At 44.8% G+C, this 27,053-nt stretch overlaps 3 protein-coding genes across 4 annotated transcripts in view; 2 read left to right on the forward strand and 1 right to left on the reverse strand.

Annotated features, from left to right (window-relative positions):
• Positions 1 to 17,448, forward strand: part of hibch (3-hydroxyisobutyryl-CoA hydrolase) — a 52,596-nt gene extending 35,148 nt beyond the window's left edge. For both annotated transcript variants that reach the window (XM_084179282.1, XM_084179283.1), the window contains exons 8-14: positions 1,245 to 1,390; positions 1,840 to 1,926; positions 6,501 to 6,559; positions 12,556 to 12,637; positions 13,836 to 13,958; positions 15,762 to 15,795; positions 15,992 to 17,448. In XM_084179282.1, the coding sequence (XP_084035408.1) occupies positions 1,245 to 1,390; positions 1,840 to 1,926; positions 6,501 to 6,559; positions 12,556 to 12,637; positions 13,836 to 13,958; positions 15,762 to 15,795; positions 15,992 to 16,107 (647 nt within the window). In that variant the 3' untranslated portion in view covers positions 16,108 to 17,448. The remainder of the gene's footprint in view (positions 1 to 1,244; positions 1,391 to 1,839; positions 1,927 to 6,500; positions 6,560 to 12,555; positions 12,638 to 13,835; positions 13,959 to 15,761; positions 15,796 to 15,991) is intronic.
• A 2,769-nt stretch (positions 17,449 to 20,217) lies between these two features.
• Positions 20,218 to 20,668, reverse strand: LOC311143468 (small membrane A-kinase anchor protein-like). Its single transcript, XM_084179284.1, has one exon. It carries the CDS (start codon positions 20,573 to 20,575, stop codon positions 20,303 to 20,305), a length of 273 nt encoding a protein of 90 aa, XP_084035410.1. The 5' UTR covers positions 20,576 to 20,668; the 3' UTR covers positions 20,218 to 20,302.
• Positions 20,669 to 24,262: 3,594 nt separating this feature from the next.
• Positions 24,263 to 26,750, forward strand: LOC311143238 (growth/differentiation factor 8-like; the record flags this gene model as incomplete). Its single annotated transcript, XM_084179052.1, has 3 exons — positions 24,263 to 24,635; positions 25,214 to 25,581; positions 26,370 to 26,750. 3 exons carry the CDS (start codon positions 24,263 to 24,265, stop codon positions 26,748 to 26,750), a joined length of 1,122 nt encoding a protein of 373 aa, XP_084035178.1.
• Positions 26,751 to 27,053: the final 303 nt, after the last annotated feature.

The following is a 27,053-nucleotide window of genomic DNA, read 5'->3' on the forward strand; positions in this document are numbered from 1 at the left end:
CCCCTCCACTATAGGATTTAGAGATTGTGTTTGTCTTTAACCCTCCAACAGGATTTATAATCTGGCATTTATGATATTACATTTTCAGCCCAGAATCAGGTCAGAGATTCTAATCCCTGACCCTGCTCTCTCTCCCTCTCCCACTAGTGTCGTCATGCCATGGAGAAACCGAGCTCTCTTTACATCTGCTCCACTGTCCAATACGATTGCCACGTTGCATAATTTAAGGCAGGAATACTCAAGTCCTTAACAATTTGAGACATCCTTGAAATGTTTCCTAAATGAAGGATAAAAGTGATTTTTACCCTTCACCACAATTGAGCCTCGATTGGAGATTTCTGGAAAGCTGTCTAATAAAAGGGCCTGTTTGAGTCTCTTAGTAATCTTCTTACATTTTACATTTTACATTTTTGCAGACGCTCTTATCCAGAGTGACTTACAGTTAGTGAGTGCATACATTTTTTTTTTTATATATATATATTTTTTTTTTCATACTGGCATCGAACCCACAACCCTGGCGTTGCAAACGCCATGCTCTACCAACTGAGCTACATCCCTGCCGGCCATTCCCTCCCCTACCCTGGACAAATTGTGCGCCGCCCCATGGGTCTCCCGGTCGCGGCCGGCTACGACAGAGCCTGGATTCGAACCAGGATCTCTAGTGGCACAGCTAGCACTGCGATGCAGTGCCTTAGACCACTGCGCCACTCTGCGCCCATCTTCTGGTGGCCAACTAGCAGCAGCTTGATTTCAGGTGCCTGTCTATGTATTGTAGTTGCTCATCTGAGAGACACTCTAGTAGACACCATCTGTATCAAGGGAGGTTTGTCTGCTTGTGTTTTCATTACTGGGCGGTTGTCTTTCTGGGCCTCACAGCAACAACCCAGGACCTCGCTGAGAAGGAAATCAATGGCCCTTTGTCACTTGTTGGTGTAGGATCTGTGACTAGATTGGCAGGTTCCACACTGCCCTTTCAACTTTTTATATTTACCAGAAATTGGGATAGCTCTTCCAACGTTGTGTACTAATGACATTACATTTTTTATCGCAACAAATATTATGTTTTTGTTTTGTTTTTGTTTTTACATATTTGCACCTGCTATTTGTCCTGGGTTAATTAGCTAATCAATAATTGACTGAAATATGTGTTGCTCAACCACTCTCCCAACTAGATATGTTTCACTCCTTTTGTTGTTTTTTATCTGATTTACAGCACCATGACTTGATTTGTCTTGATTTGCCAGGACTGTTCCCTGATGTGGGCGGTGGTTATTTCCTGCCAAGGCTACAGGGCCAGCTGGGTCTCTTCCTGGCCCTGACGGGATTCCGCCTCAAAGGACGCGATGTCCAGAGAGCAGGAGTTGCCAGTCACTTTGTGGAGTCTCAAAAGGTACTGCTGGGCTAAGGGCTGGGGCTGGAAGGAGGGCGGGCGGGAGGTCAGGGCTCCAGTGGGGAGCCGGGTGCTGAGTCAGTGGGTCCATGGCCAACGTCTGCAGGTGCCAACAAACTCCTGGCACAAAATGGCTGCTCCTTTTTATAGCTGCCATGACAGTGTTGGTGTGAGGCTATTAACAGTAGGGACTAGAGTTCATGCAGGACTACAACCTTGAAAGGATGCAGTTATTTGGCAGGAGAGCAGCAGGGGTCAGATTTCCTGACTACAGAAACAACATTTTACCTGTGTGTAATACAAATAGCTGTAGCCCCCACTGGGAAAATGATCTTGTCCTGAGAGGGTTCCATTTTGGAGAGGTGAAAGTCTTGAATCATGAGTCAAAGTAAAGTATTGTGGTGTGGTCAAGATCAAGATAGGTAATTCTCCTCCCTCTTTCTCCCAAGATTGCAGCTCTTGAGAAGGAGCTGGTAGACCTGAAAACTCCCTCCATTGAAGAAGTCTCCAGAGTGTTGGACTCCTATCAGAAACGGGTAGGTTGCCTGGCTCCTAAGCAACTTTGTAGTATATTGTTTATCCTGCATTTATTGTAGCTGGGACTATAGTAAAGCAAATCTGAGGAAAACACTACCAAAGTTTCACCAACACATTGCCTGCGATACTCGCACATCAAAAACCCTCGACCATTTCTACTCTCCCTTCCGGGACGGCTACAATCAGATCACACCTCCATTCTGCTCCTCCCTTCCTAAAGGCAGAAACTCAAACAGGAAGTACCCGTGGTAAGGTCTGTTCAACGCTGGTCTGACCAAACGGAATCCATGCTTCAAGATTGTTTTGATCACCTGGACTGGGATATGTTCCGGGTTGCCTCTGAGAATAACATTGATGTATACACTGACACAGTGATTGAGTTTATCAGGAAGTGTATAGGAGATGTTGTTTTGCATTCGCGCAAAACAGAAAGTGCGAACGACCGCATTTAACCACGGCAAGGTGACTGGGAATACGGTTGAGTACAAACAGTCCAGTTATGCCGTGCATAAGGCAATCAAACAGGCAAAACGTCAGTACAGAGACAAAGTGAGGTCGCAATTCAACGGCTCAGACACGAGACGTATGTGGCAGGGACTCCAGATAATCATGGATTACAAAGGGAAAACCAGCCACGTCGCGGACACCAATGTCTTGCTACCGTACAAGCTAAACACCTTCTTCGCCCGCTTCGAGGAAAAAACACAGTGCCACCGACGCGGGCCATCACTGCTTCCAAGGACTGTGAGCTCTTGTTCTCCCTGGCAGACGTGAGTAAGACATTTTAAGCGTGTTAACCCTCACAAGGCTCCCAGCCCAGACGACATCCCTAGCCACGTCTACGGAGCATGCGCAGACCAGCTGGCTGGAGTGTTTATGGACATATTCAATCTCTCCCTATCCCAGTCTGCTGTCCCCACTTGCTTCAAGATGTACACCATTGTTCCTGAACCCAAGAAAGCGAAGGTAACTGAGCTAAATGACTATCGCCCCGTAGCACTCACTTCTGTCATCATGAAGTGCTTTGAGAGGCTAGTTAAGGATCATATCACCTCCACCTTACCCGACACCCTAGACCCACTGCAATTTGCATACCGCCCCAATAGATCCACGGATGACGCAATCACCATCACACTGCACACTGCCCTATCCCATCTGGACAAGAGGAATACCTATGTAAGAATGCTGTTCATAGACTACAGCTCAGCCTTCAACACCATAGTACCCTCCAAGCTCATCATTAAGCTTGGGGCCCTGGGTCTGAACCCCGCCCTGTGCAACTGGGTCCTGTACTTCCTGACGGGCCGTCGCCAGGAGGTGAAGGTAGGCAACAACACCTCCACTTCGCTGATTCTCAACACTGGGGCCCCACAAAGGTGCGTGCTCAGCCCCCTCCTGTACTCCCTGTTCACCCATGATGGGGGGCCACACATGTCGCCAACTCAATCATCAAGTTTGCAGACGACACAACAGTGGTAGGCCTGATTACTAACAACAACGAGACAGTCTACAGGGAGGAGGTGAGGGCCCTGGCGGAGTGGTGCCAGGAAAATTACCTCTCCCTCAACATCAACAAAACGAAGGAGCTGATCGTGGTCTTCAGGAGACAGCAGAGGGAGCACGCCCCCATCCACATCAACGGGGCCGCAGTGGACAAGATGAAAACTTCAAGTTCCTCTGCGTACACATCACTGACAATCTGAAATGGTCCACCCACACAGACAGTGTGGTGAGGAAGGGGCAACAGCGCCTCTTCAACCTCAGGAGGCTGAAAAAATGTGGCTTGGCTCCTAAGAACCTCACAAAGATTTACAGATGCACAATTGAGAGCATCCTGTTGGGTTGTATAACCGCCTGGTACGGCAACTGCACCGTCTGCAACCGTAGGGCTCTCCAGAGGGTGGTGCGGTCTGCCCAACACATCGCTGGGGGCACACTGCCTGCCCTCCAGGACATCTACAGCACCCGGTGTCACAGGAAGGCCTAAAAGATCATCAAGGACCTCAGCCACCCGAGCCACGGCCTGTTCACCCCGCTACCATCCAGTCGAGGTCTGTACAGGTGCATCAAAGCTGGGACAGAGAGACTGAAAAACAGCTTCAATCTCAAGGCTATCAGACTGTTAAATAGTCAGCGCTAGCCGGCCTCCGCCCAGTACCCTGCCCTGAACTTTAGTCACTGTCACTAGCCGGCTACCACCCGGTTACTAACCCTAACCCTAACCCTGCACCTTAGAGGCTGCTGCCTATGTACATAGACATGGAACACTGGTCACTTTAATAAGGTTTACATACTGTTTTACCCACTTCATATGTATATACTGTATTCTAGTCATGGCCTATCCTATTTAACTATTGCTGTACATATATAATTCTATCCTACGTATTCTTCAGATATACACTGCTCAAAAAAATAAAGGGAACACTAAAATAACACATCCTAGATCTGAATGAATGAAATAATCTTATTAAATACTTTTTACTTTACATAGTTGAATGTGCTGACAACAAAATCACACAAAAATTATCAATGGAAATCAAATTTATCAACCCATGGAGGTCTGGATTTGGAGTCACACTCAAAATTAAAGTGGAAAACCACACTACAGGCTGATCCAACTTTGATGTAATGTCCTTAAAACAAGTCAAAATGAGGCTCAGTAGTGTGTGTGGCCTCCACGTGCCTGTATGACCTCCCTACAACGCCTGGGCATGCTCCTGATGAGGTGGCGGATGGTCTCCTGAGGGATCTCCTCCCAGACCTGGACTAAAGCATCCGCCAACTCCTGGACAGTCTGTGGTGCAACATGGCGTTGGTGGATGGAGCGAGACATGATGTCCCAGATGTGCTCAATTGGATTCAGGTCTGGGGAACGGGCGGGCCAGTCCATAGCATCAATGCCTTCCTCTTGCAGGAACTGCTGACACACTCCAGCCACATGAGGTCTAGCATTGTCTTGCATTAGGAGGAACCCAGGGCCAACCGCACCAGCATATGGTCTCACAAGGGGCCTGAGGATCTCATCTCGGTACCTAATGGCAGTCAGGCTACCTCTGGCGAGCACATGGAGGGCTGTGCGGCCCCCCAAAGAAATGCCACCCCACACCATGACTGACCCACCGCCAAACCGGTCATGCTGGAGGATGTTGCAGGCAGCAGAGCGTTCTCCACGGCGTCTCCAGACTCTGTCACGTCTGTCACATGTGCTCAGTGTGAACCTGCTTTCATCTGTGAAGAGCACAGGGCGCCAGTGGCGAATTTGCCAATCTTGGTGTTCTCTGGCAAATGCCAAACGTCCTGCACGGTGTTGGGCTGTAAGCACAACCCCCACCTGTGGACGTCGGGCACTCATACCACACTCATGGAGTCTGTTTCTGAGCAGACACATGCACATTTGTGGCCTGCTGGAGGTCATTTTGCAGGGCTCTGGCAGTGCTCCTCCTGCTCCTCCTTGCACAAAGGCGGAGGTAGCGGTCCTGCTGCTGGGTTGTTGCCCTCCTACGGCCTCCTCCACGTCTCCTGATGTACTGGCCTGTCTCCTGGTAGCGCCTCCATGCTCTGGACACTACGCTGACAGACACAGCAAACCTTCTTGCCACAGCTCACATTGATGTGCCATCCTGGATGAGCTGCAATACCTGAGCCACTTGTGTGGGTTGTAGACTCCGTCTCATGCTACCACTAGAGTGAAAGCACCGCCAGCATTCAAAAGTGACCAAAACATCAGCCAGGAAGCATAGGAACTGAGAAATGGTCTGTGGTCACCACCTGCAGAACCACTCCTTTATTGGGGGTGTCTTGCTAATTGCCTATAATTTCCACCTGTTGTCTATTCCATTTGCACAACAGCATGTGACATTTATTGTCAATTAGTGTTGCTTCCTAAGTGGACAGTTTGATTTCACAGAAGTGTGATTGACTTGGAGTTACATTGTGTTGTTTAAGTGTTCCCTTTATTTTTTTGAGCAGTGTACTACATATTCTATCCATATACCGTCCATAATGTCTATACATCCCATCATATATACTGTATACATACTCACTCACTCACTCCGTGACTCCGACATTGCTCATCCTTTTACTTCTTTAGATTTGTGTGTATTGTTAGATTTTACTGCACTGTTGGAGCTAGGCACACAAGCATTTCGGGACCAATAAATTTGATTTGATTGCTTTTTTCCGTTTTGTGTAAATGTTCTGCTTCATACTAATTGGGTTGTTACAGTCATATCTATGAAGGATATACTGTGTGTGTGTGTGTTCACATGCAGTTGGTCTGTGCCTTGGTTTGGTGTGTTCAGGGATAGGGTTTTTATAGCCCCCTATGTGGGTTTATACAGGGGTAATATAAACTGGGACCTGCAGTAAACCAGTGGAGTTGAACACAACAATATGTGGGGTGTAGTGTTGTGCCAACTGGCCTGAGATTTCCTGAAATGGAAATAATTGGAAATGCCAACACTGTCTGCATTGCCAGTCCTTAACATTGTAATACACTCCCAAGAGGAAGAAAGTGAAAACAAGGGAAAGTGTACGTAAGTGTTTAACTAGTATCCATGAATTCTGTCCACAGAGCAGTCTGGATGCAGAGAAGCCATTTGTCCTTGAGCAGCACATAGACGTGATTGATAAGTAAGTCCTCTGAATACCATTCTCTCGCAGTCTCCGTTCTTTTTTACCTAGGTGGTCTAACTGATGGAGCCATGAGCCACACAATAACGTTAGGCAGTGTTACAGAGGTTTGGTTCAAAATGTATTTATAAACGAGTTGGGTGAGGGTCAGAGAAGTGTATACAGCTAGGAGAGCTTAGTAATTTTTTTTAAGCTGCTATCTATAATACAGTATATTGGAGACCAAAGTCCCTTTGTAAACCTTTGTGAGCAGACTCCAGGAACAGATTGTATTAAAAACCAGTGTGACATCTCTAGTCTCTTCACCCTTAAACTGATTAATGATTCCTGCCAACGCTGTCCTTGTTTTACCGCTGGCTTATGCACCTCTGCGTGTGTGCTCACCCCGAGATGAAACCCAGCTCTTCGAGAGCATGGCCCTGTTACAGAGCATAGCCATATTTATTGTAATAACACACTGGCAAGGCAGGTTGAATTCCCTCCCATACCAAACAGCTACAGAACATTTTCTTAGCACTGATGACTTTTCTCTGTGATTATAATATGTGTCCATGCGTGACAGAGGCACAGCCTTTCTGGCCTAGAGGACATTGGACCGTGGCGTAACCACAGCCCTTGTAGCAGTACATAAACCTGAGTCATAGTGGGCCAACTGTTATTAGCATTAAAGGCTTCTCTCTGTTAGTTGCCCTGTGGTAGCCTGAAGGCAGTGTTCTTCAAGTCTGGTTCTAGGTACCCACAGGGTGTGCAGGCTTTTATTTCAGCCCAGCTCTAAATAATGTCACACCTGATTCATCTAATCAAGGGCTCGATGATTACTGGTGTCAGATGTTTTAGTACTGGGCTGCAACAAAAGCCAGCACACCATGTGCGTTTCCAGGAACATAATTGAAGCACACTGCACAACAAAGGGTTCTGTAACATTTAGCATTGGTGCCAATGATTTAAATATACACTAGATGACTAACGGGGTGCTGTTTTGAAGCCACAGCGCCTCCATCTTGGCACTCCCCCACTGTTGTAAAAATATTTTTGGAAGCTAGAGAAATGCATTTATTAATGTCAAAAAATGGTTGCCAAATGTATTCTATTACAGACCCCTTAATGCGTACTTTTAAATTATATTATGTGAGCTAAACAACAAAATATAAAATGAAAAAATGTATATAACATTTTCTTAAAGCATAATGTTTTTTAAAGTACTAATGTTACTGGCTCCACCTCAACAAAAAATAATTAAATACATGTAATTTTGTCCTTGAAACATTTTAATAGAAATACTGTTGAATACCATTCATTCCTATGGAGGACTGCTTCTTCTGAGGAGTGCCAATATGGCCGACCAGTGGCTTCAAAGCCTCTCATTGGCGAATACATAGCATCACTAATCCAGGGTTTATATACATAATTTATTGGTGCACTGCTAACACAGTTGGGGCCTGCAGCACAGAGAGAGAGAGATCGCCCCTAGTCACTATTTATATGCCCTCTTATCATCAATGAGTACACTGGCCCTGTCTACCGTATGTGTTTGTTATAAAATGCTGTTGTGTAATGTGGGCTATTTTTTACATTTGTCCACGGCTGTTTGTTTCACTGACACACATACTCCTTCTAATGTCTCTAAGTGGATGATTGAGTTGATGTTTAAATGTAAACAATTAAGGACATGGTGGATGTCAATCCCACCTTCACACTAGGTATTATAACATTGGTCTCGTGCCAAAAACGTGTGTATTTTATTAAAATCGTTTTTTCAGTGAGTAGTTTCATTGCTTTAAACATTTTGCACATAATGAAATGAGTGACCCCAACACATTTCGGTGCCGACATACACTAGGTCAGTGTTTCCCAACTCCAGTCCTCGAGTACCCCCAACAGCACACATTTTAGTTGTAGCCCTGGACAAACTGATTCAACTTGTCAACTAATCATCAATCCCTCAACGAGTTGAATCAGCTGAGTTTGTCTAGGGCTACAACAAAATTCTATCACATCAATTTTTATGTGTCACATGCTTCGTAAACAACAGGTGTAGACTAACATTGAAATGTTTACGTACGGGTCCTTTTCCAACAATGCAAAGTTGAAGATAAAAAAAGTATGTGGACACCTGCTCGTCGAACGTCTCATTCCAAAATCATGGGGATTAATATGGAGTTGGTCCCATATAACAGCCTCCACTCTTCTGGGAAGGCTTTCCACTACATGTTGGAACATTGCTGCGGGGACTTGCTTCCATTCAGCCACGAGCATTAGTGAGGTCGGGCACTGATTTTAGGCGATTTAGGCCTGGCTCGCAGTCAGCGTTCCAATTTATCCCAAAGGTGTTAGATGGGGTTGAAGTCAGGGCTCTGTGCAGGCCAGTCAAGTTCTTCCTCACCGATCTCGACAAACTATTTCTGTATGGACCTCGCTTTGTGCATGGGGGCATTGTCATACTGAAACAGGAAGGGCCTACCCTAAACTGTTGCCACAAAGTTGGAAGCACAGAATTGTCTAGAATGTCATTGTATGCTGTAGCGTTAAGATTTCCCTTCACTGGAACTAAGGGGCCTAGCACAAACCATGAAAAACAGCCCCAGGCCATTATTCCTCCTCCACCAAACTGTACAGTTGGCACTATGCATTGAGGCAGGTAGCGTTCTCCTGGCACCCGCCAAACCCAGATTCGTCTGTCGGACTGCCAGATGGCGAAGCGTGATTCATCACTACAGAGAACCGTTTCCACTGCTCCAGAGTCCAATGCCGGCAAGCTTTACAGCACTCCAGCCGACGCTTGGCATTGCGCATGGTGATCTTAGGCTTGTCTGTGGAGATTGCATGGCTGTGTGCTCGACTTTATACACCTGTCAGCAAAGGGTGTGGCTGAAATCCACTAATTTGAAGGGGTGTCCACATAATTTTGTATATATAGTGTAGGTAGGGGTAAGGTGACTAGACAACAGGACAGATAATAGACAGTAACAGCAGCGTATGTGGTGAGTGTGAAAGTGTGTGTGTGTAGGCGTATATAGTGTGTGTGTGTGTGTGTGTGTGTGTTTGAGTACAGTCCAATGTGTGTGCATAGAGTCAGTGCAAGAGTTAGAGCAGAAAAGGGTCAATGCAGGTAATCCGGGTAGCCATTTGATTAGCTATTTAGCAGTCTTGTTTAGCAGTCTTATGGCATGTGGGTAGAAGCTGTTCAAGCCAGGGTCCTGTTGGTTCCAGACTTGGTGCATTGGTACTGCTTATTCTGGCACCACATGGCAAAGAAATCCTGGATGGCAGGGAGCTCAGCCCCAGTGATGTACTGGGCCGTACTCACCCCACCCTCTGTAGCACCTTGCGGTCGGGTGCCTTGCAGTTGCCTTACCAAGCGGTGATGCAGCCAGTCAAGATGCTCTCAATGGTGCAGCTGTAGAACGTTTTGAGGATCTGAGGGCCCATGCCAAATCTTTTCAGCCTCCTGAGGGGGAAGAGGCGCTGTCATTCCCTCTTCACAACTGTGTGTGTGTGTGTGGACCATGTTAATTCCTTAGTGATGCGGACACAGAGGAACTTGAAGCTTTCGACTCGCTCCAATACAGCCCCATCGATGTGGATGGGGGCGTGCTCATCCCTCCATTTCATGTAGTCCACGATCAGCTCCTTTGTCTTGCTGATGTTGAGGGAGAGGTTGTTGTCCTGGCACCACACTGCAAGGTCTCTGACCTCCTCCCTATAGGCTGCCTCATCGTCGTCAGTCCTACCACCGTCGTGTCTTCAGCAAACTGATGATGGTGTTGGAGTCGTGCGCGGCCACACAGTCGTGGGTGAACAGGGAGTACAGGAAGGAACTACGCACACACCCCCGAAGGGCCCCCGTGTTGATAGTCCGCGTGGTGGATGTGTTGATGTCTACCCTCACTGCCTGGGGGCGGCCCATCAGGAAGTCCAGGATCCAGTTGCAGAGGGAAGTGTTCAGTCCCAGGGCCTTGAGCTTGGTGATGAGCTTGGAGGGGACTATGGTGTTAAATGCTGAGCTGTAGTCAATGAACATCATTCTTACATAGGTATTCATTTTGTGCAGGTGGGTGAGGGCAGTGTGGAGTGCAATAGAAGTCATCTGTGGATCTGTTGGGGCGGTATGCGAATTTTAGTGGGTCCAGTGTGTCTGGGATGATGGTGTTGATGTAAGCCATGACCAGTCTTTCAACGCATTTCATGGCTATAGATGTGAGTTCTACGGGGCGATAGGCATTTAGGCAGGTTAACTTCGCGTTCTTTGGCATGGGGACTATGGTGGTCTGCTTGAAATAAGTTTGTATTACAGACCAGGGGGATAGGTTGAAAATGTCATTAAAGAGACTTGTCAGCGCATTGCTCTGAGTACACGCCTGGTATTCCGTCTGTCCTTGTGGCCTTGCGAATGTTAAACTGTTTAACGGTCTTACTCACATCAGCTACGGAGAGCGAGATCACACAGTAGTCTGGAACAGCTGGTGCTCTCATCCATGGTTCAGTGTTGCTTGCCTCGAAGCTAGCATAGAAGGCATTTAGCTCGTCTGGTAGGTTCGCTTCCGTTCACAACGTTAACATCAGCAAAACCGCTCGCCCACACGACGCCATACATGTGGTCTGTAGTTGTGAGGCCGGTTGGACATACTGCCAAATTCTTCTTTTTTTTTTTTTTTTTACATTGGAGGCAGCTTATGGTAGAGAAATGAACATTCAATTCTCTGGCAACAGCTCTGGTGGACATTCCTCCAGTCAACATGCCAATTGCACGCTCCCTCAAAACTTGAGACATCTGTGGCATTGTGTGACAAAAGTGCACATTTTAGAGTGGCCTTTTATTGTCACCAGCACAAGGTGCACCTGTGTAATGATCATGCTGTTTAATCAGCTTCTTGATATGCCACACCTGTCAGGTGGATAGATTATCTTGGCAAAGAAGAAATGCTCACTAACAAGGATGTAAACAAATATGTGCACAAAATCTGAGAAATTAGCTTTTTGTGCATATGGAACATTTCTGGGATCTTTTATTTCAGCTCATGAAACATGGGATCAACACTTTACATTTATTTTGTTTATTTTGTTCAGTGGAGTGTTGTCTGCAGCTTATCATGAGGTATTCTAACAGGCGAGCAAAAACTAGAGACTTCCTTAACATTAGAGATTGTTCACCAGCTGTTATTAAGAGACACACCCCTCCTCCCTTCACCTTACCTGAGTCTGCTGTCCGGTTTGATGATGCATAGAAAAACCAGCGAGATGTGTATATAATCCATGTCCTCATTCAGCCACGACTCTGAGAAACATAGGATATTAGTTTTCTTCAGGTCCCGTTGATAGGATAGTCTCAAACGAAGCTCATCCAGTTTGTTCGTTCTCCACTGACTGCACGTTCGCCAATAGAACAGAGGTCAATGGCAGTCTATTTGCTCGACGACGTAGTCTCGTCAGGATGCTGCCTCGACTGCCTCTCTTTCACCGCCGCTTCCTCTTTCGAGTCCCGGGGATTAGGGCCTGGTCCGGAATAAGCAGAACGTCCAGAGCTGCTGAGTCGTTGAAGTAGAAATGTTCATCCAAATCGAGGTTAGTGATCGCTGTTCCAATGTCGAGAAGCTGTTTTCGGTCATAGGAAATGATGGCGGAGACATTATGTACAAAAAAGTTCAGATCAGCGTAAAAGAACACACAAAATAGCAGAATTGGTCAGGAGCCAGTAAGACTGCTGCTATCCACTGCAGCGCCATCTTATGTGCTGTTGGGGGTACTCGAGGACTGGAGTCGGGAAACACTGCACTAGGTGATGAGTTCAGATGGTGAAGTTAGGGAAAGGGTAGTTGGGAGCTGTAGATAGAGGGGTAGGGCTGTGAATTCCATGTGCAGCCCCTCACAACACAGAGTGAGTAGGTGCTGCATTGTGTGTGCTTGTGTGTGTGTGTCTATCTGGGTGTGCATGTGTGTATTCAGCCATATGTACTTCAACTGACCATGTCTCATCCCTGTATACCTGCGGCCCTTAGGCTATTCCAGTCCAACAGTGTAGAGGGGATTGTACACAACCTAAAGACGGACGGCTCTCCATTCGCCCAGAAACAAGCTGAGGTAGGTCCAGCCTCAAGCTAGTTGAAGCAGTTAGCCTCACCTCGACCTCCATCCCCATCTCCCACACATACGCTACCTGAAGGTAAGGTGGGAGCTTTGGTTAGCAGAGAGAGGGGCTATAGAGAAACTGTAAATGTCACTGTGTAGCGATGCCTATAGAGCATGTTTCAAACTCATTCCACGGAGGGCTTAGTGTCTCCGGGTTTTCGCTCCTCCTTTGTACTTGATTGATGAATTAAGGTCAATAATTAGTAAGGAATTCCCCTCACCTGGTTGTCTAGCTCTTAATTGGAAGGAAAAAAACAAAAACCAGCAGACACTAGGCCCTCCGTGGAATGAGTTTGACACCCCTGCTATAGAGGTCTGTAGAGCTTTGGCTAGCAGAGAGAGAGGCTATAGAGGAACTAAATCTGTCGCTATGTAGAGATGTCTTTGGACTATGTTCTAAATTACTTCATACTCTCATCTCCTCCTTCTTAATGTGAATGAAACCCAGCTAGCCAGCCAGTCTGAAGTCATCTGAGAGTATGAGAACATAGCCCAGGCCGTTAGTCCAGCCTTCAGGGCTCTGCTAACAGTAGTAATTGCCACTCTGTAAGCCCTTAATATGGTTAAGCTTACCAGAGTGGCTCAATGAAAGGCTCTAAAAACACCCTTAATGAGGATGATCACCTAACAGAACAGTCCCATCGTCAGTGTGACATTGGGTCAGAAATGCCCACTCTCTCTCTCACGACTGTCCAAAGTCCCCTGTTGGGAAAACACTCGCCATGGCGCAACCTTATCCTGAATGATAAGTACCTCTTTAATAGTGCCAAAAGCCAAGCTGTCCTTTTTTGGATTGGAAGCTAATGCTGTGTAAACCCAGATGCCCTGTGAGAGATGTGCACAAGGATTGCGATGGGTTTCCATGTTGCACTGCAATGATGGACTAATACGAGTAAAAGAGTAAAGTATCTATGCAGGCTTTGGAGGGAAATCATGAAATGGGATACTTGCCCTTATTTCGTGACTGCCAATTATGGTACAAGAGTTACACTAATCAATGCGATGGCGGTAATTGTGGGTGACTACAATGATATAGGCTATTCACAATATCACATCAAAGAATTGCTAGTGTATTGAACATTAGGTTCTGCTGGCTAATAACCACCTGGGCTACAGCTAACCAGGTTTTTTGTATTTGTGAATTTCACAGACCCTCGCCAAGATGTCCCCCACATCGCTGAAGATAACCTTCAAGCAGCTTCAGGCGGGAGGCGCCATGAGTTTGCAGGAGGTTCTGGTGATGGAGTACAGACTCAGTCAGGCCTGCATGGTGGTACGTGCCAAAAGGCCCCAGGCCCTTAATACTAACTCCTCTTCCCCCATCACAGTTGATTTACTTTATCTTACCATTTAAACGTTTTTCCATCTGAAGGTAATGCAATTTACTCATTTACTGGGTTTTGAAAAGGATCGACCCTCAACAGCTACAGTGAGGGAAAAAAGTATTTGATCCCCTGCTGGTTTTGTACGTTTGCCCACTGACAAAGAAATGATCAGTCTATAATTTTAATGGTAGGTTTATTTGAACAGTGATAGCCAGAATAACAACAAAGAAATCCAGAAAAACGCATGTCAAAAATGTTATAAATTGATTTGCATTTTAATGAGGGAAATAAGTATTTGACCCCTCTGCAAAACATGACTTAGTACTTGGTGGCAAAACCCTTGTTGGCAATCACAGAGGTCAGACGTTTCTTGTAGTTGGCCACCAGGTTTGCACACATCTCAGGAGGGATTTTGTCCCACTCCTCTTTGCAGATCTTCTCCAAGTCATTAAGGTTTCGAGGCTGACGTTTGGCAACTCGAACCTTCAGCTCCCTCCACAGATTTTCTATGGGATTAAGTTCTGGAGACTGGCTAGGCCACTCCAGGACCTTAATGTGCTCTTCTTGAGCCACTCCTTTGTTGCCTTGGCCGTGTGTTTTGGGTCATTGTCATGCTGGAATACCCATCCACGACCCATTTTCAATGCCCTGGCTGAGGGAAGGAGGTTCTCACCCAAGATTTGACGGTACATGGCCCCGTCCATCGTCCCTTTGATGCGGTGAAGTTGTCCTGTCCCCTTAGCAGAAAAACACCCCCAAAGCATAATGTTTCCACCTCCATGTTTGATGGTGGGGATGGTGTTCTTGGGGTCATAGGCAGCATTCCTCCTCCTCCAAACACGGCGAGTTGAGTTGATGCCAAAGAGCTCCATTTTGGTATCATTTGTCCACAACACTTTCACCCAGTTCTCCTCTGAATCATTCAGATGTTCATTGGCAAACTTCAGACGGGCATGTATATGTGCTTTCTTGAGCAGGGGGACCTTGCGGGCGCTGCAGGATTTCAGTCCTTCACGGCGTAGTGTGTTACCAATTGTTTTCTTGATGATTATGGTCTCAGCTGCCTTGAGATCATTGACAAGATCCTCCCGTGTAGTTCTGGGCTGATTCCTGAGATCTTGCATGGAGCCCCAGGCCGAGGGAGATTGACAGTTATTTTGTGTTTCTTCCATTTGCGAATATTCGCACCAACTGTTGTCACCTTCTCACCAAGCTGCTTGGCGATGGTCTTGTAGCCCATTCCAGCCTTGTGTAGGTCTACAATCTTGTCCCTGACATCCTTGGAGAGCTCTTTGGTCTTGGCCATGGTGGAGAGTTTGGAATCTGATTGATTGATTGCTTCTGTGGACAGGTGTCTTTTATACAGGTAACAAGCTGAGATTAGGAGCACTCCCTTTAAGAGTGTGCTCCTAATCTCAGCTCGTTACCTGTATAAAAGACACCTGGGAGCCAGAAATCTTTCTGATTGAGAGGGGGTCAAATACTTATTTCCCTCATTAAAATGCAAATCAATTTATAACATTTTTGACATTTGTTTTTTCTGGATTTTTTTGTTGTTATTCTGTCTCTCACTGGTCAAATAAACCTACCATTAAAATTATAGACTGATCATTTCTTTGTCAGTGGGCAAACGTACAAAATCAGCAGGGGATCAAATACTTTTTTTCCCTCACTGTATGTACCCTTCTCCTGGTATTATTCGTTTAAATCATGTATGTGTGTCAGGAGTTTTGATTCTTGTTGTTTTGCAGAAGGGCAGTGACTTCTACGAGGGTGTGAGGGCAGGTAAGGTGTTCGACTCTTGCAAAACACATAAATAAATCCCTTTGATATTTTACACCTTCAACCCTTATTTCTGTACAACGATATTGAGTAGTAGTTGGCAAAAACCGCTCCACGTCCCTCTTGGATTTCTGTTTTATTAGGATGTTTCTGACAGTATGCAATTGCTCGTTTTTTTGTTTTTGTTTTGTGTGCCTAGTGCTGGTTGACAAGGACCACAGCCCCAAGTGGAGTCCATCCACACTGAAGGAGGTCTCAGAACAGAGTGTGGAGGACTGCTTCTCGACTCTGGGGGACCTTGACCTCAAGCTGTAAGGACACCTCCATAGATTAGAACAAGGGGTCAAGGGACACCACTTTGGTCCTCCACGACCTCCTTCTCATAGGAAGCGTCCTAGTTGCCTAAATGTGTTTCCTTCCCTTGTATCCTTCCCTTCATGGCCACTCATCAGAATCCATGTTCTCACTGAGAGCTTTATCGTTGAAATAAGCCACCATTTTCACCCATCAGTCATACAGTTGGAGAGGAGACAAAGAAAGGAAGCTACTCTAGAGTAGTCGGTCACAGCCATCAGACATGGTACGCTAGTCCCTCAGTGGCCTATCACAACAGCAGGACTTTGGCAAGACCACACCCCAGTGCTGTACCCATTTTGCAATGCATTTTTAAACAAATTGAATGGACTCTTCAAGTATGACTTCTCAAAAGCTAGCATCAGGCTAAAAGGCTAAAGTGGGATGGATACCAGACCAGTTATATAGACAGTGAGTCAGACAATATGTACAGTATCTCCGTTGTGCTGATGTACAGTATTATTTGCGAAGGCCAATATTTCTCGTTACAGTTGGTGGTGTCAAGAAACAAATGTTTGTATTGGTGAGTAGGTGGAGTAGCTGGGTAAGGAAGAGGTTCTGTCCTGTTTGAAGTGTCATATAACTTGGGAGAGTACCGTCAGGTGGTCATTATGGCCCTTGTTGAGTGTTATACTGTCCTGTTTATGAGTGTCTTTCTGTCAGTCTGTCTGTCCAATACATTTCGCAGGGATTCAATCAAATACACATTGCTGGAAGACTGGGAAAACACCATGTTAAAATATACAGCCTAATTTCTACCTAATTTGGATTTTAATGAAAGGGGGGATTTTGCAGTGCTTAATAGTTGTTTTGCAGTGTGTCTTCGACTGAATCTGGCCTTTTGTGTTTCTCTGTACCCAGCTCAAATCATTGATTATATGAAATCCCATTTGCGGCACTCAAACCCTCAGCACACCGTTAAGAGCACTTACAGGCTCCCAGAGTGAAATGAGGTCAGAGTAGCTAAAAGACCCGCCACGAAGTTTGCTAAGTAAACAATGAACCAGCATAAACACTCTCTCCTGGAGAACACAGGCTCAGTAATTATCTTGGCGTCAGAGATAAGCTTTTATGGTTTAGGATTTGCCCTTCAAAAGGCACCAGCCAGGTGTCATTCTTCTTAATGCCTTTTAGCCTTGTCATGTAGCTGGAGTGATCACTCAGCGTTGCATTTTTCATTGCATTACTCAATTCATTGTGCACTCTTCAGTGTCCAATTCAATGGCTACAATTTCCCAACTAATAGCTGTGAAAATCTGTTGTATAAGACATATGTTGATAAAGATGTGTATGAAAACCTGATCGTAAAAATTGTCATTTGATTTAATTGTTTGAAGTCATCATTGATAAAAGCATAATTACATTGTGCCTGCCTATGTAACGACACTGAACAAAAATATAAACGCAACATCTAAAGTGCTGGTCCCATGTTTCATGAGCTGAAATAAAAGATCACAAATGTTCCAAACGCACAAAAAGCTTATTTCTCTAAAATGTTGTGCACACATTTGTTTACATCCCTGTTAGTGAGCATTTTGTCCTTTGTCAAGATAATCTATCCAACTGACAGGTGTGGCATATCAAGAAGCTGATTAAACAGCATGATCATTACACAGGTGCACCTTGTGCTGGGGACAATAAAGGCGATGTGAAAAAAAGTCGGTGTCTGAATGTCTGTATCGGGAGTCTCGCTGGTGTAGTGGACAAGGCACTGGGATAGGGACCATTGATTTATTTACAGACCTGCAGGTTAAATGTATATTATATAAATATAGATGAGTCTTTAGATGCTGGGGAAAAAGAAGCATTAGGATCTCCCAACAGAAAACACATTTTGCCCATAATCAAACTATAGGCTTGACTGGAAGACTGATGTTACAAGATGTTACTGTAACTCAGGTGGAATTTCGCCGTTGTTCCCGATATTGACATCATATTTAGAAGGAAGGAATCCAGGTATACCTAGTTTGTACATACGTTGGTATACCTTGTATTTCTTTCAAGCTGTAAGTAAGCATTGTGAACTGCTACATTGACCATATTATGCAAAGCATTTGAATTCTGTGTTCGATGTAGCTTCAATGGCAGAGATAACGCCTCTACCATAGAAGGCTATCACAGTTTTATTATGATGATAGTGGCTTGATATATGGCATATAGTGCTAGCTGTCTCCTGCATAGTAAAACAGAACTTGTATCAACCAATTCATCTGAGTAAAAATCAAGCTTGATGGATTTTTTTTTATTCATGTTTTTTGCAGCTTTATCTGTAAATTGTTTAAAACATTAGCTGAAGCAGTGATAACAGTGATCTGTTTCTAAACCATGTGTCAAACTCGTTCCACAGAGGGCTGAGTGTCTGCAGGTTTTCGCTCCTCCCTTGTACTTGATTGATGAATTAAGGTCACTAATTAGTAAAGAACTTTCCTCACCTGGTTGTCTAGGTCTTAATTGAAATGAAAAAACTAAAACCAGCAGACATTAGGCCCTCCATGGAATGAGTTTGACACCCCTGTTCTAAACCCTCCACCTCCCAGTTCTTAGATTTAGGAATACAGTATGGGAAGAAATTGTCACCGCTAAGCTTTTCAATTTGTTTACATAATTGAATGGGTTCAAGAGATTAATCTTTCAACCCAGATTAGCGTAATTTCGTTATATATTTGTTGCTTTTAACTGTAATGGATTTTTGGGTGTAGCATTTAAAGCACACCACTACCATTTTCTTTACTGAGCATACCTAATGGCCTAGCAGCCAAATCTTACTTGAGATACACACATCAAACTTCCTTTTCCAGTGAAATAATGTCTACTTGTTCTTTGTGGTGTACACATTAGCACCCTGATTAATGTTCTGGGAAATGTACATGTTGCCCAGCCTAGACTAATCCGCATTTAAAGCTTCTTCAACATCAGTTGTGGTATGGTAGGAACTGACCTGCCATGACTGACTAAAACCCACTGATATGACCTTCTATCTTATAAACGCCATAAGAAAGCCCATCAAACGTGTTGTGCTTGTATTATCATTCATTAAGGACAGTTGTTCCCCTTTTCCAAACAACTCAACTCTCCGTTGTGCGTATGTGTGTCTATGGCCTGTTAAAATAGCATTATACTATTTTAAAAAGCCATTTGCTCTCAATAAAAATACCATGGCCTTTGAGAGTTGCATATTTGTGCTGTAAATTCTATGTGGCAGATGGCAGTAGTTCATCATTGTGTAGAATACAGTATGTTAGAACCAGGGTGCTTGGCCCTAGACATTTTGGCGAAAACAAAAGGTATTTGTGAACCTAGCTCTCGTTTTGTGCCATGTCCCGGTAAAAGTGTGTCAATCCATCCTAGTGTCCTGATTTCCTCAAGGCATGGGGACTTAGCCAGCCCTCAGGGATGTCCTATTGTCATTGGCATTCAAATTCACAGAATACTCCTGTATGAGTGGAGAAAAAACATCTTCCCACGGCCATGTTTGTAGAGCATCATTTCGTCAAAGTGACCGTTGTCAGGTCCTTGGTTGCTGCAGCTCATCATCGGACATGCTTAATGGGTAGGTGGGCAGAATGAATAATGAGCTCTCCTTTGTTGGTCAATCACAGGCTCCCCAGGATGCCATTATCCAAGAACCCTGAACTGGGAGCTTCTGTCTGGGCAGACAGATGGAGAGGGAGGCATGTACCTGCTGACTCCAGCAAAAATCTCAAGTGAAAAACACTGCCCACTTGAGGTGCCTATAAATAACTTCCTACATCGGACCTGCTATTTGGCCCTAGGATGGCATGCGTCAAGCGGAAATGGTAGATATTAAATGAAAGGCAGATACGGTACATTTTCAAAGCAGGATTCAATGATACTCTTCTGCTTTATCGGCTCCCAAGACAAAGATATCACACACACCCCAGCTCGGAACTCTCATCATCTAGCTAACAATGGAGGCAAGCACATGGTATTGATGAAAATGAGAGGAGTAACCAAGGTCTTTGTCTGTCCAAGTATGAATTAAACAGAAAAATTTATTTGGACCATAGAATGGCATCAACATCTTGCCATTTTCAGCTGGTAGATCTTCGTAATGTATTGTTTCAACCTGAATCAGAGTGATGTCTGTCGTCTGTCTGTCTGCTGGGCATCCAGTAGTAATCCTTTCCACAGAGGTTCAAGGCACATCACACTCAATGTAGGGGATGTCACTGTAGCGGCTGTCCACCTCCGACCACTGCTGCACGGCCCGGGCCACTATCTCCTCCGACAGCCGCTGGGCATACTCCAGCAGGATGGGGTCCACCCGAGCAGAGTCGTCCGCCGACCCCCTTTCATAGTGGACCAGCAGCGTGTTCACGCCCTGCCGCTTCCCAGGCTTGCCGTCCGCCTTCTCCACCGAGTTGGCGTACTGGATCAGATCGCTCTTCTTGGATTTGACGCATCCCATTATATAAATAATGAAGCATTGATCTCAGAGAGGAGGGGAGAGAGAAGCTGGTGAAGGAGGAATGTGTCGGAGGGGGGCTTGGGCTCTGGTCAAGAAGAGACGGCTAGGAAGCCGATTCTTGTCTGAACTGAGCTGCGTTGAAATAGTCCAGAAAGTCAGCCATGCTCCTGTCCTATATCTTCCCCTGTGCTGTAGGGAGAGAGAAGAGGGAAAGGATTTCAGTGATTTTTTTTCCCATCAGAGCCTGCCTAAAAATGGCAGAGGAAAGAATTGAGAGGCCTACTATTTTCACAGTGACTTAGCATCTTTACCCCTGTTACCACAAAGCAGCAGTAGCTATAGGTAACTGCCAAAATAAAGGAAAACACCAACATAAAGCCACCACGAGCCAGAACAGCTTTAATGCACCATGGCATAGATTCTACAAGTGTCTGGAACTCTATTGGAGGAATGCGACACCATTCTTCCACAAGAAATTCCATTATTTGGTATTTTATTGATGGTGGTGAAAAACGCTGTCTCTTAGGCCGCTCCAGAACCTCCCGTAATTGTTCAGTTGGGTTGAGATCTGGTGACTGAGACGGCCATGGCATATGGCTTACATAGATTTGATGCTCATCAAACCATTCAGTGACCACTCGTGCCCTGTGGATGGGGGCATTGTCATCCTATGGGGGCATAGCCACGGTAGCCAAAATAATGGCCTGTCCAGAATTTGTATACATGACCCTAAGCATTATGGGATGTGAATTGCTTAATTCACTCAGGAACCACACCTTTGTGGCAGCACTTGCTTTCAACACACTTTGTATCCCTAATTTACTCCTGTTTCCATTATTTTGCCAGTTACCTGTATCTACTAGCACACACTGAATACAAGGCCTAGACTAGGCAGCTGTAGTGACCTTTGGGGAAAAGGTGAGTCTATGACATCTGCTATTTGGGCTTACAGTAGTTATTTTGAACATCAGTTGTATGTATTGCCCATGAGCTTGTTGTTTGTTACCTCAGTCTTTTTCAGAACATGTATAAATAGACCATGTGACTCTAGGTTGAACGCACAAAGCACTGATGTTATTTGCTGTAGTCTCCATCTGTCCTGGTATGTGTGCTGCCTCAGTCCCGCCTGATCCAGATTCACAGGAGCGTGTGATTATTTATCTCAGACAGAGCAGCACACTATTATATCATCCTGTTCATCTCTCACATAAGAGGAGCTTTTTACTGAAGCTGCAAAATGATGGCATTGTATCTTATGCTTTTTGACAGAGGCTACCCGTTATCTAACTACAGTGCTGATCCATAATATGTCGACCAGATTTTTAATACATATACACATCATTTCACATTTTGAGTCAACTTGGGAAAAGATCGTGTCTGTTACCATATATCTCAAGCATGTCACTCTAGCCCAGATATCATGGGACGCGACCCTTGAAACTCCTTCCCCACTTTTAACTATAACCCACCTTTCTTGAATTAATAAAGGCATATATGGAAGAATTTCACTATTCAAATGTGAACATAAAAGGTCCAGGAGAAATACTAGCCGGGACGGAGGAAGGGCAAAACGGTTGTCGGCGTTGGAAATAGGCTTCTGAGAATTCCTACATCAGCACATTTCTGTTCAATATACCATACGTTTAGGGGTAGCCTCTAGTCCATTTCATACACAGTTACCAGAAAAATCGGTACATACCATAAAATATTACTGACGCGTGGGATTCGTAGCCTACCTTCAAGAAGGCTCTTGGAAAAGTATGACTGGGTGAGTTTCCCCTCATGAATATAAAATTCATCCAGTAGGAAAACACATCGTTTTCTCTTGAACGACACTTTCCCCAACGGTTGGTTTCAATAAAGAAGTCTCATACATCCATACGGTTTGTGAACCGAAATCACCAAACGTGCCGCCTCTCCTGTCTACTCCGTCTCCTTTTCAAACCGCCGCATATGCGTCTAAGGCTTGAACATGAAATTTGGAAGGCAGGTTTCTCTCTCAGCACGACATTTCCACAAAGTTACCAAACTGGGCATTCAGTGTTGTACCATACCACATTGTGCAGTAATCCCACTAAATGCAAAAATCGATTTAAACTCTCAAATCCTAGAATATTTGGACCTGGAGGACTATACCTTCTTCTTTCCATCATTCTAGTGGAGATTTTCCATAGATCATCGTTGAAAGTGTTGCCTGTTTGACTCAACGTTCTGACGGCAGCTGTAGTTTGTAGGACGTAATCATATATTTTGTTTTATACATATTCAACAGCAATTAGTAAACTGCAGAAGGGGTTGTGGAGATAAATTGTGCGCGTTCACACAGGCTACTGTTACTTATACTATATCACCCTCTTGTGGCGCATGGTGGATCCATGCTTGACTTCTCAGTGACTATTGAAATGTTTAAAGTAAGGAATATAGTCAGTTGTTTCTATAATGCTATCTATCGATAGATTATAATCCTGTCTCCTGATTTTGATGGAAGTGTAACCCCGTTTAGCTTCCGTGTATCTAAGTTTTAAGGCTACTAATGCGTCTGCCGAGAGGTCTGGACCATTATGGCACAAGAGGAACATTAGCGCGCTTTCCCTATATCCACTGCAGTCGCACTGTGTCAGATTTTGAGTTATGAGTTATCGGATATGTTCAAAACCAATTGGTGTCATTTGAAATATATATGACGAATTCGTTAAATTCGTTTATGTTTTAGTTGATGATTTGATTGACTCTTGTTGTGAGCCATACACATCTTCTAAATGTCGGTTGCACTGATCTAAATTAGAACCCATATGTTACTGTTTATCTGTGAAGAAAAATAATATCTCATAACTTGTGCGTAATTTTGCAACTGTTGTTGAGAAGCCGCACGATGGCACTAAATGTCTGGACTAAAAAGCTTTCGTAAATCGTAAGCACAGACACCTCAAGACAACAATATCCAGTAGCCTATAGTTTACTACAGTATCGTAGGCCTACAGTAGAGCCCATTTCGCCATAAATGTTCAGTGCAATAGCATCTATCCTATAGCCTATTGATAAAGTAAGTTTGCCTTTGGAAACACGTTTAGGAAGAAGTAGGTCTACTCCGTGTAGCCTATGTCAGTACAGGCTAAAGAGTGGTTCCTGTCATATTTGTAAATTAATATATCTTAGATTTTCTAGAGAAACAGATTTAGAGAAGTAGGCAAACTGGTCGTATAACTAAGTGATCGTAATGAAGGGAAGTCATAACACCGATTAATTTGATCCCTGTCGTGTTGATGGGATGAGCGGAATAAACCAAGTTTCTCCGTGGCGTTCCGATGGTGACAGGCTGCGGATTTAAATGTATGCAATTCATCAATATAACCGCATCCGTCATTTTTATTTGACCATTTGCAGAACTGTCTTGTCTTTGATTGATAGTGTAGTTGTCTCAAAACTATTCCGAACCTTGCCATACCTCTTTTAAGGTTTGACAGAAAAATACAGTTCATGTCTGTCTGTTAAATTCATTGTTGCCAGCCCAACCAATCATCGATTTTGACGACACAAAAGAGAGGCCAAAGTTGCAGTATAAAAAGGGCTGCCGAATTAAAGTATGACACCTATGAGTGTAGAGCCTGATTTAAAACACAGGCAACTCTGTTGTCCGCCTTCACGCAAATACATATTCACGTTGGGACAAACTCCGCACCTTAGATAATGCATCTGATGCAGGTTCTAATTTATCTGAGTTTTATGGTTGCTTTCGGTCCAATGGGGCTTGGTGATCAAACGGCGCACCACCAACCCCCGGCCACGGATGACGGTGAGCAGTGCTCAACATGCGAGGTCCGACAGCAGATCAAAAACATGAGATTACACGCCATCAAGTCACAAATTCTTAGCAAACTGCGACTCAAGCACGCGCCCAATATCAGCCGAGATGTTGTCAAGCAGCTCTTGCCTAAGGCACCACCTTTGCAGAAACTTCTTGACCAGTATGATGTACTTGGAGATGACAATAAGGATGGAGTTATGGAAGAAGATGATGAACATGCCATCACAGAAACAATCATGACAATGGCCACTGAACGTAAGTTTTATATGATATTATTCAATGCAACACTTTATGTCTCTATATAATAACATTGAAAAGGCACCAGCGCTCAGCTGTTTTTTACGCATGGGGCACATAGCGCACCTGCATGTCTGATCCCGTATTAGGCGACTTGCACCACAATGTTGGAAATAGGTTGACATTTCATAGGAATTATTAATTGTTTTCTTTAGTCTGTCATTTCATGTTGACTTGAAACAAATATAGAACTTTACGTACGAACCGAGTTCCATCTTACAAGGTGCCATTGGCTCTGGTGTTGAGTGTGGAGGTTCTTAAACTATATAGGCTATATTGGAGAATACCCTGGAGATGACACATTGTTAAGTGTTTTATAGTTTATCAATGTGTCATGACATTGTAACTTTAAATATATATTTTGAAAGTGGTTTACCAAGGGGTTTCAGTAACGAAAACACAATAGTTAATTGTGTTACATACAACTGAAGAAAAAACAAAACAAGTCATTTATTTTGGTTTAGAAATGTAGTTTATTGACAAAATAGATATTACATTTCCATATTGTAATTAAAGTTCTAATTTCTCTCCTCCAGCCGAATCCATCGTCCAAGTCGATGGGAAACCCAAGTGTTGCTTTTTCTCCTTCAGTTCGAAGATTCAGGCGAACCGCATAGTTCGGGCACAGCTATGGGTGCACCTTCAGCCAGCTGACGAAGTCACCACGGTGTTCCTGCAAATCTCCCGCCTGATCCCTGTCACGGACGGGGGCAGGAACGTACAAATCCGGTCTCTAAAGATCGACGTGAATGCAGGAGTCAGCTCTTGGCAAAGTATCGACGTGAAACAAGTGTTGTCGGTGTGGCTGCGGCAACCGGACACGAATTGGGGGATCGAGATTAATGCGTTGGACTCGAAGGGAAATGATCTGGCGGTTACCTCAGCTGAAGTGGGAGAAGGACTGGTGAGTTTAGATTTATCTCCCATCGAAGCAATTTCCATATAGTTTTGTAGTTTATCCTCGTCGGTTCTATGGGAAGTAATCCATAACCCATTTATGAATGCATAATAATGCAATATTCACATTTAACACCCATGGCAAGAGAGTGCAAATTCATTTTTGTGTTAACTTTTGTAGCCAGACACATTTAGAACCAGGGCTTCAAATACCAGTTGTTTATAGATACCTGCTGATCAGAGGGGTTTTGGCACCCTGTGGATTTGCTCTCATGTGCTCATATGTAAAAATATATTTTAGAACCTTTAATATAAACACACATACCTAATTTAAGGTGTTAACCTGTGACAGAATATTTGCCCTGGCCACCAATAATCTCATGTCCTATAACCTGATTACATAAAAATTCACATTGTTCAGGTGGCCAGAAATTCCAGAAGTCTTCTGTGTGACTGTGCTAATCAGAGTAATTGCCTACAGCCTCTGTTATCACACACACACACACACACACACACACACACACACACACACACACACACACACACACACACACACACACTACAGCTGGCACTCATTTCTGGTGCAATTAGAATTCTTTTTACCAACCAACCATTAAATTAGTGTTTAAAAACGCAATCATTTCAGTGGCACAAAGTATCACAACACCCAAGTTTGAAACCTTGATTTAAAGGATCAGCAATATTAGATTGGACTATCAAACGGCAATATGTTTCCCAATGTGTCATTCAATGCATGTTTCATGTTTTCAACCATTCTGTATTGTGCCCTTACAGCAACCCTTCATGGAGGTGAAGATTTCGGAGGGCCCGAAGCGCTCCAGGAGAGACTCAGGCCTGGACTGTGACGAGAACTCCCCTGAGTCCCGCTGCTGCCGCTACCCCCTCACAGTAGACTTTGAAGACTTTGGCTGGGACTGGATTATTGCCCCCAAGCGCTACAAGGCCAACTACTGCTCTGGTGAGTGCGAGTACATGCACCTGCAGAAGTACCCCCACACCCACCTGGTGAACAAGGCTAACCCCCGGGGCACCGCAGGGCCCTGCTGCACCCCCACCAAGATGTCCCCCATCAACATGCTCTACTTCAACCGCAAAGAGCAGATCATCTACGGCAAGATCCCCTCCATGGTGGTGGACCGCTGCGGCTGCTCGTGAGCGAGAGTTCTGCCGGGGAAGGGGAGGGGCTCAGCCAGGGTCTCCACCCTGGACTTTGGGACAGATCCATCCACCACTACCAGTGCTTTCTGCAGAACACGGTGCAATAGAGCCACAATAGCGGCTAAAGAAACGCCCGTCCATTCGCTGAGCAGGCTTCAACCACGGACATGTCTCGTTCGTTTTTTATTTTTCATTTTCATTTTCTTCTCTCCTCCAATCACATGTTCGCGCCACAATGGCCTAAAGTCACAAGGATGTAGGAACACAATGCCATGTTGGACTTGACATGGACGTGGACAC

This window comes from Coregonus lavaretus, assembly GCF_964263955.1.
Source record: "Coregonus lavaretus genome assembly, chromosome: 16".
NCBI lineage: Eukaryota > Metazoa > Chordata > Actinopteri > Salmoniformes > Salmonidae > Coregonus > Coregonus lavaretus.

Coding starts and splice junctions, on each gene's coding strand:
- LOC311143468 (XM_084179284.1), bottom strand. CDS start 20,575: ATGGGATGCGTCAAATCCAAGAAGAGCGATCTGATCCAGTACGCCAAC.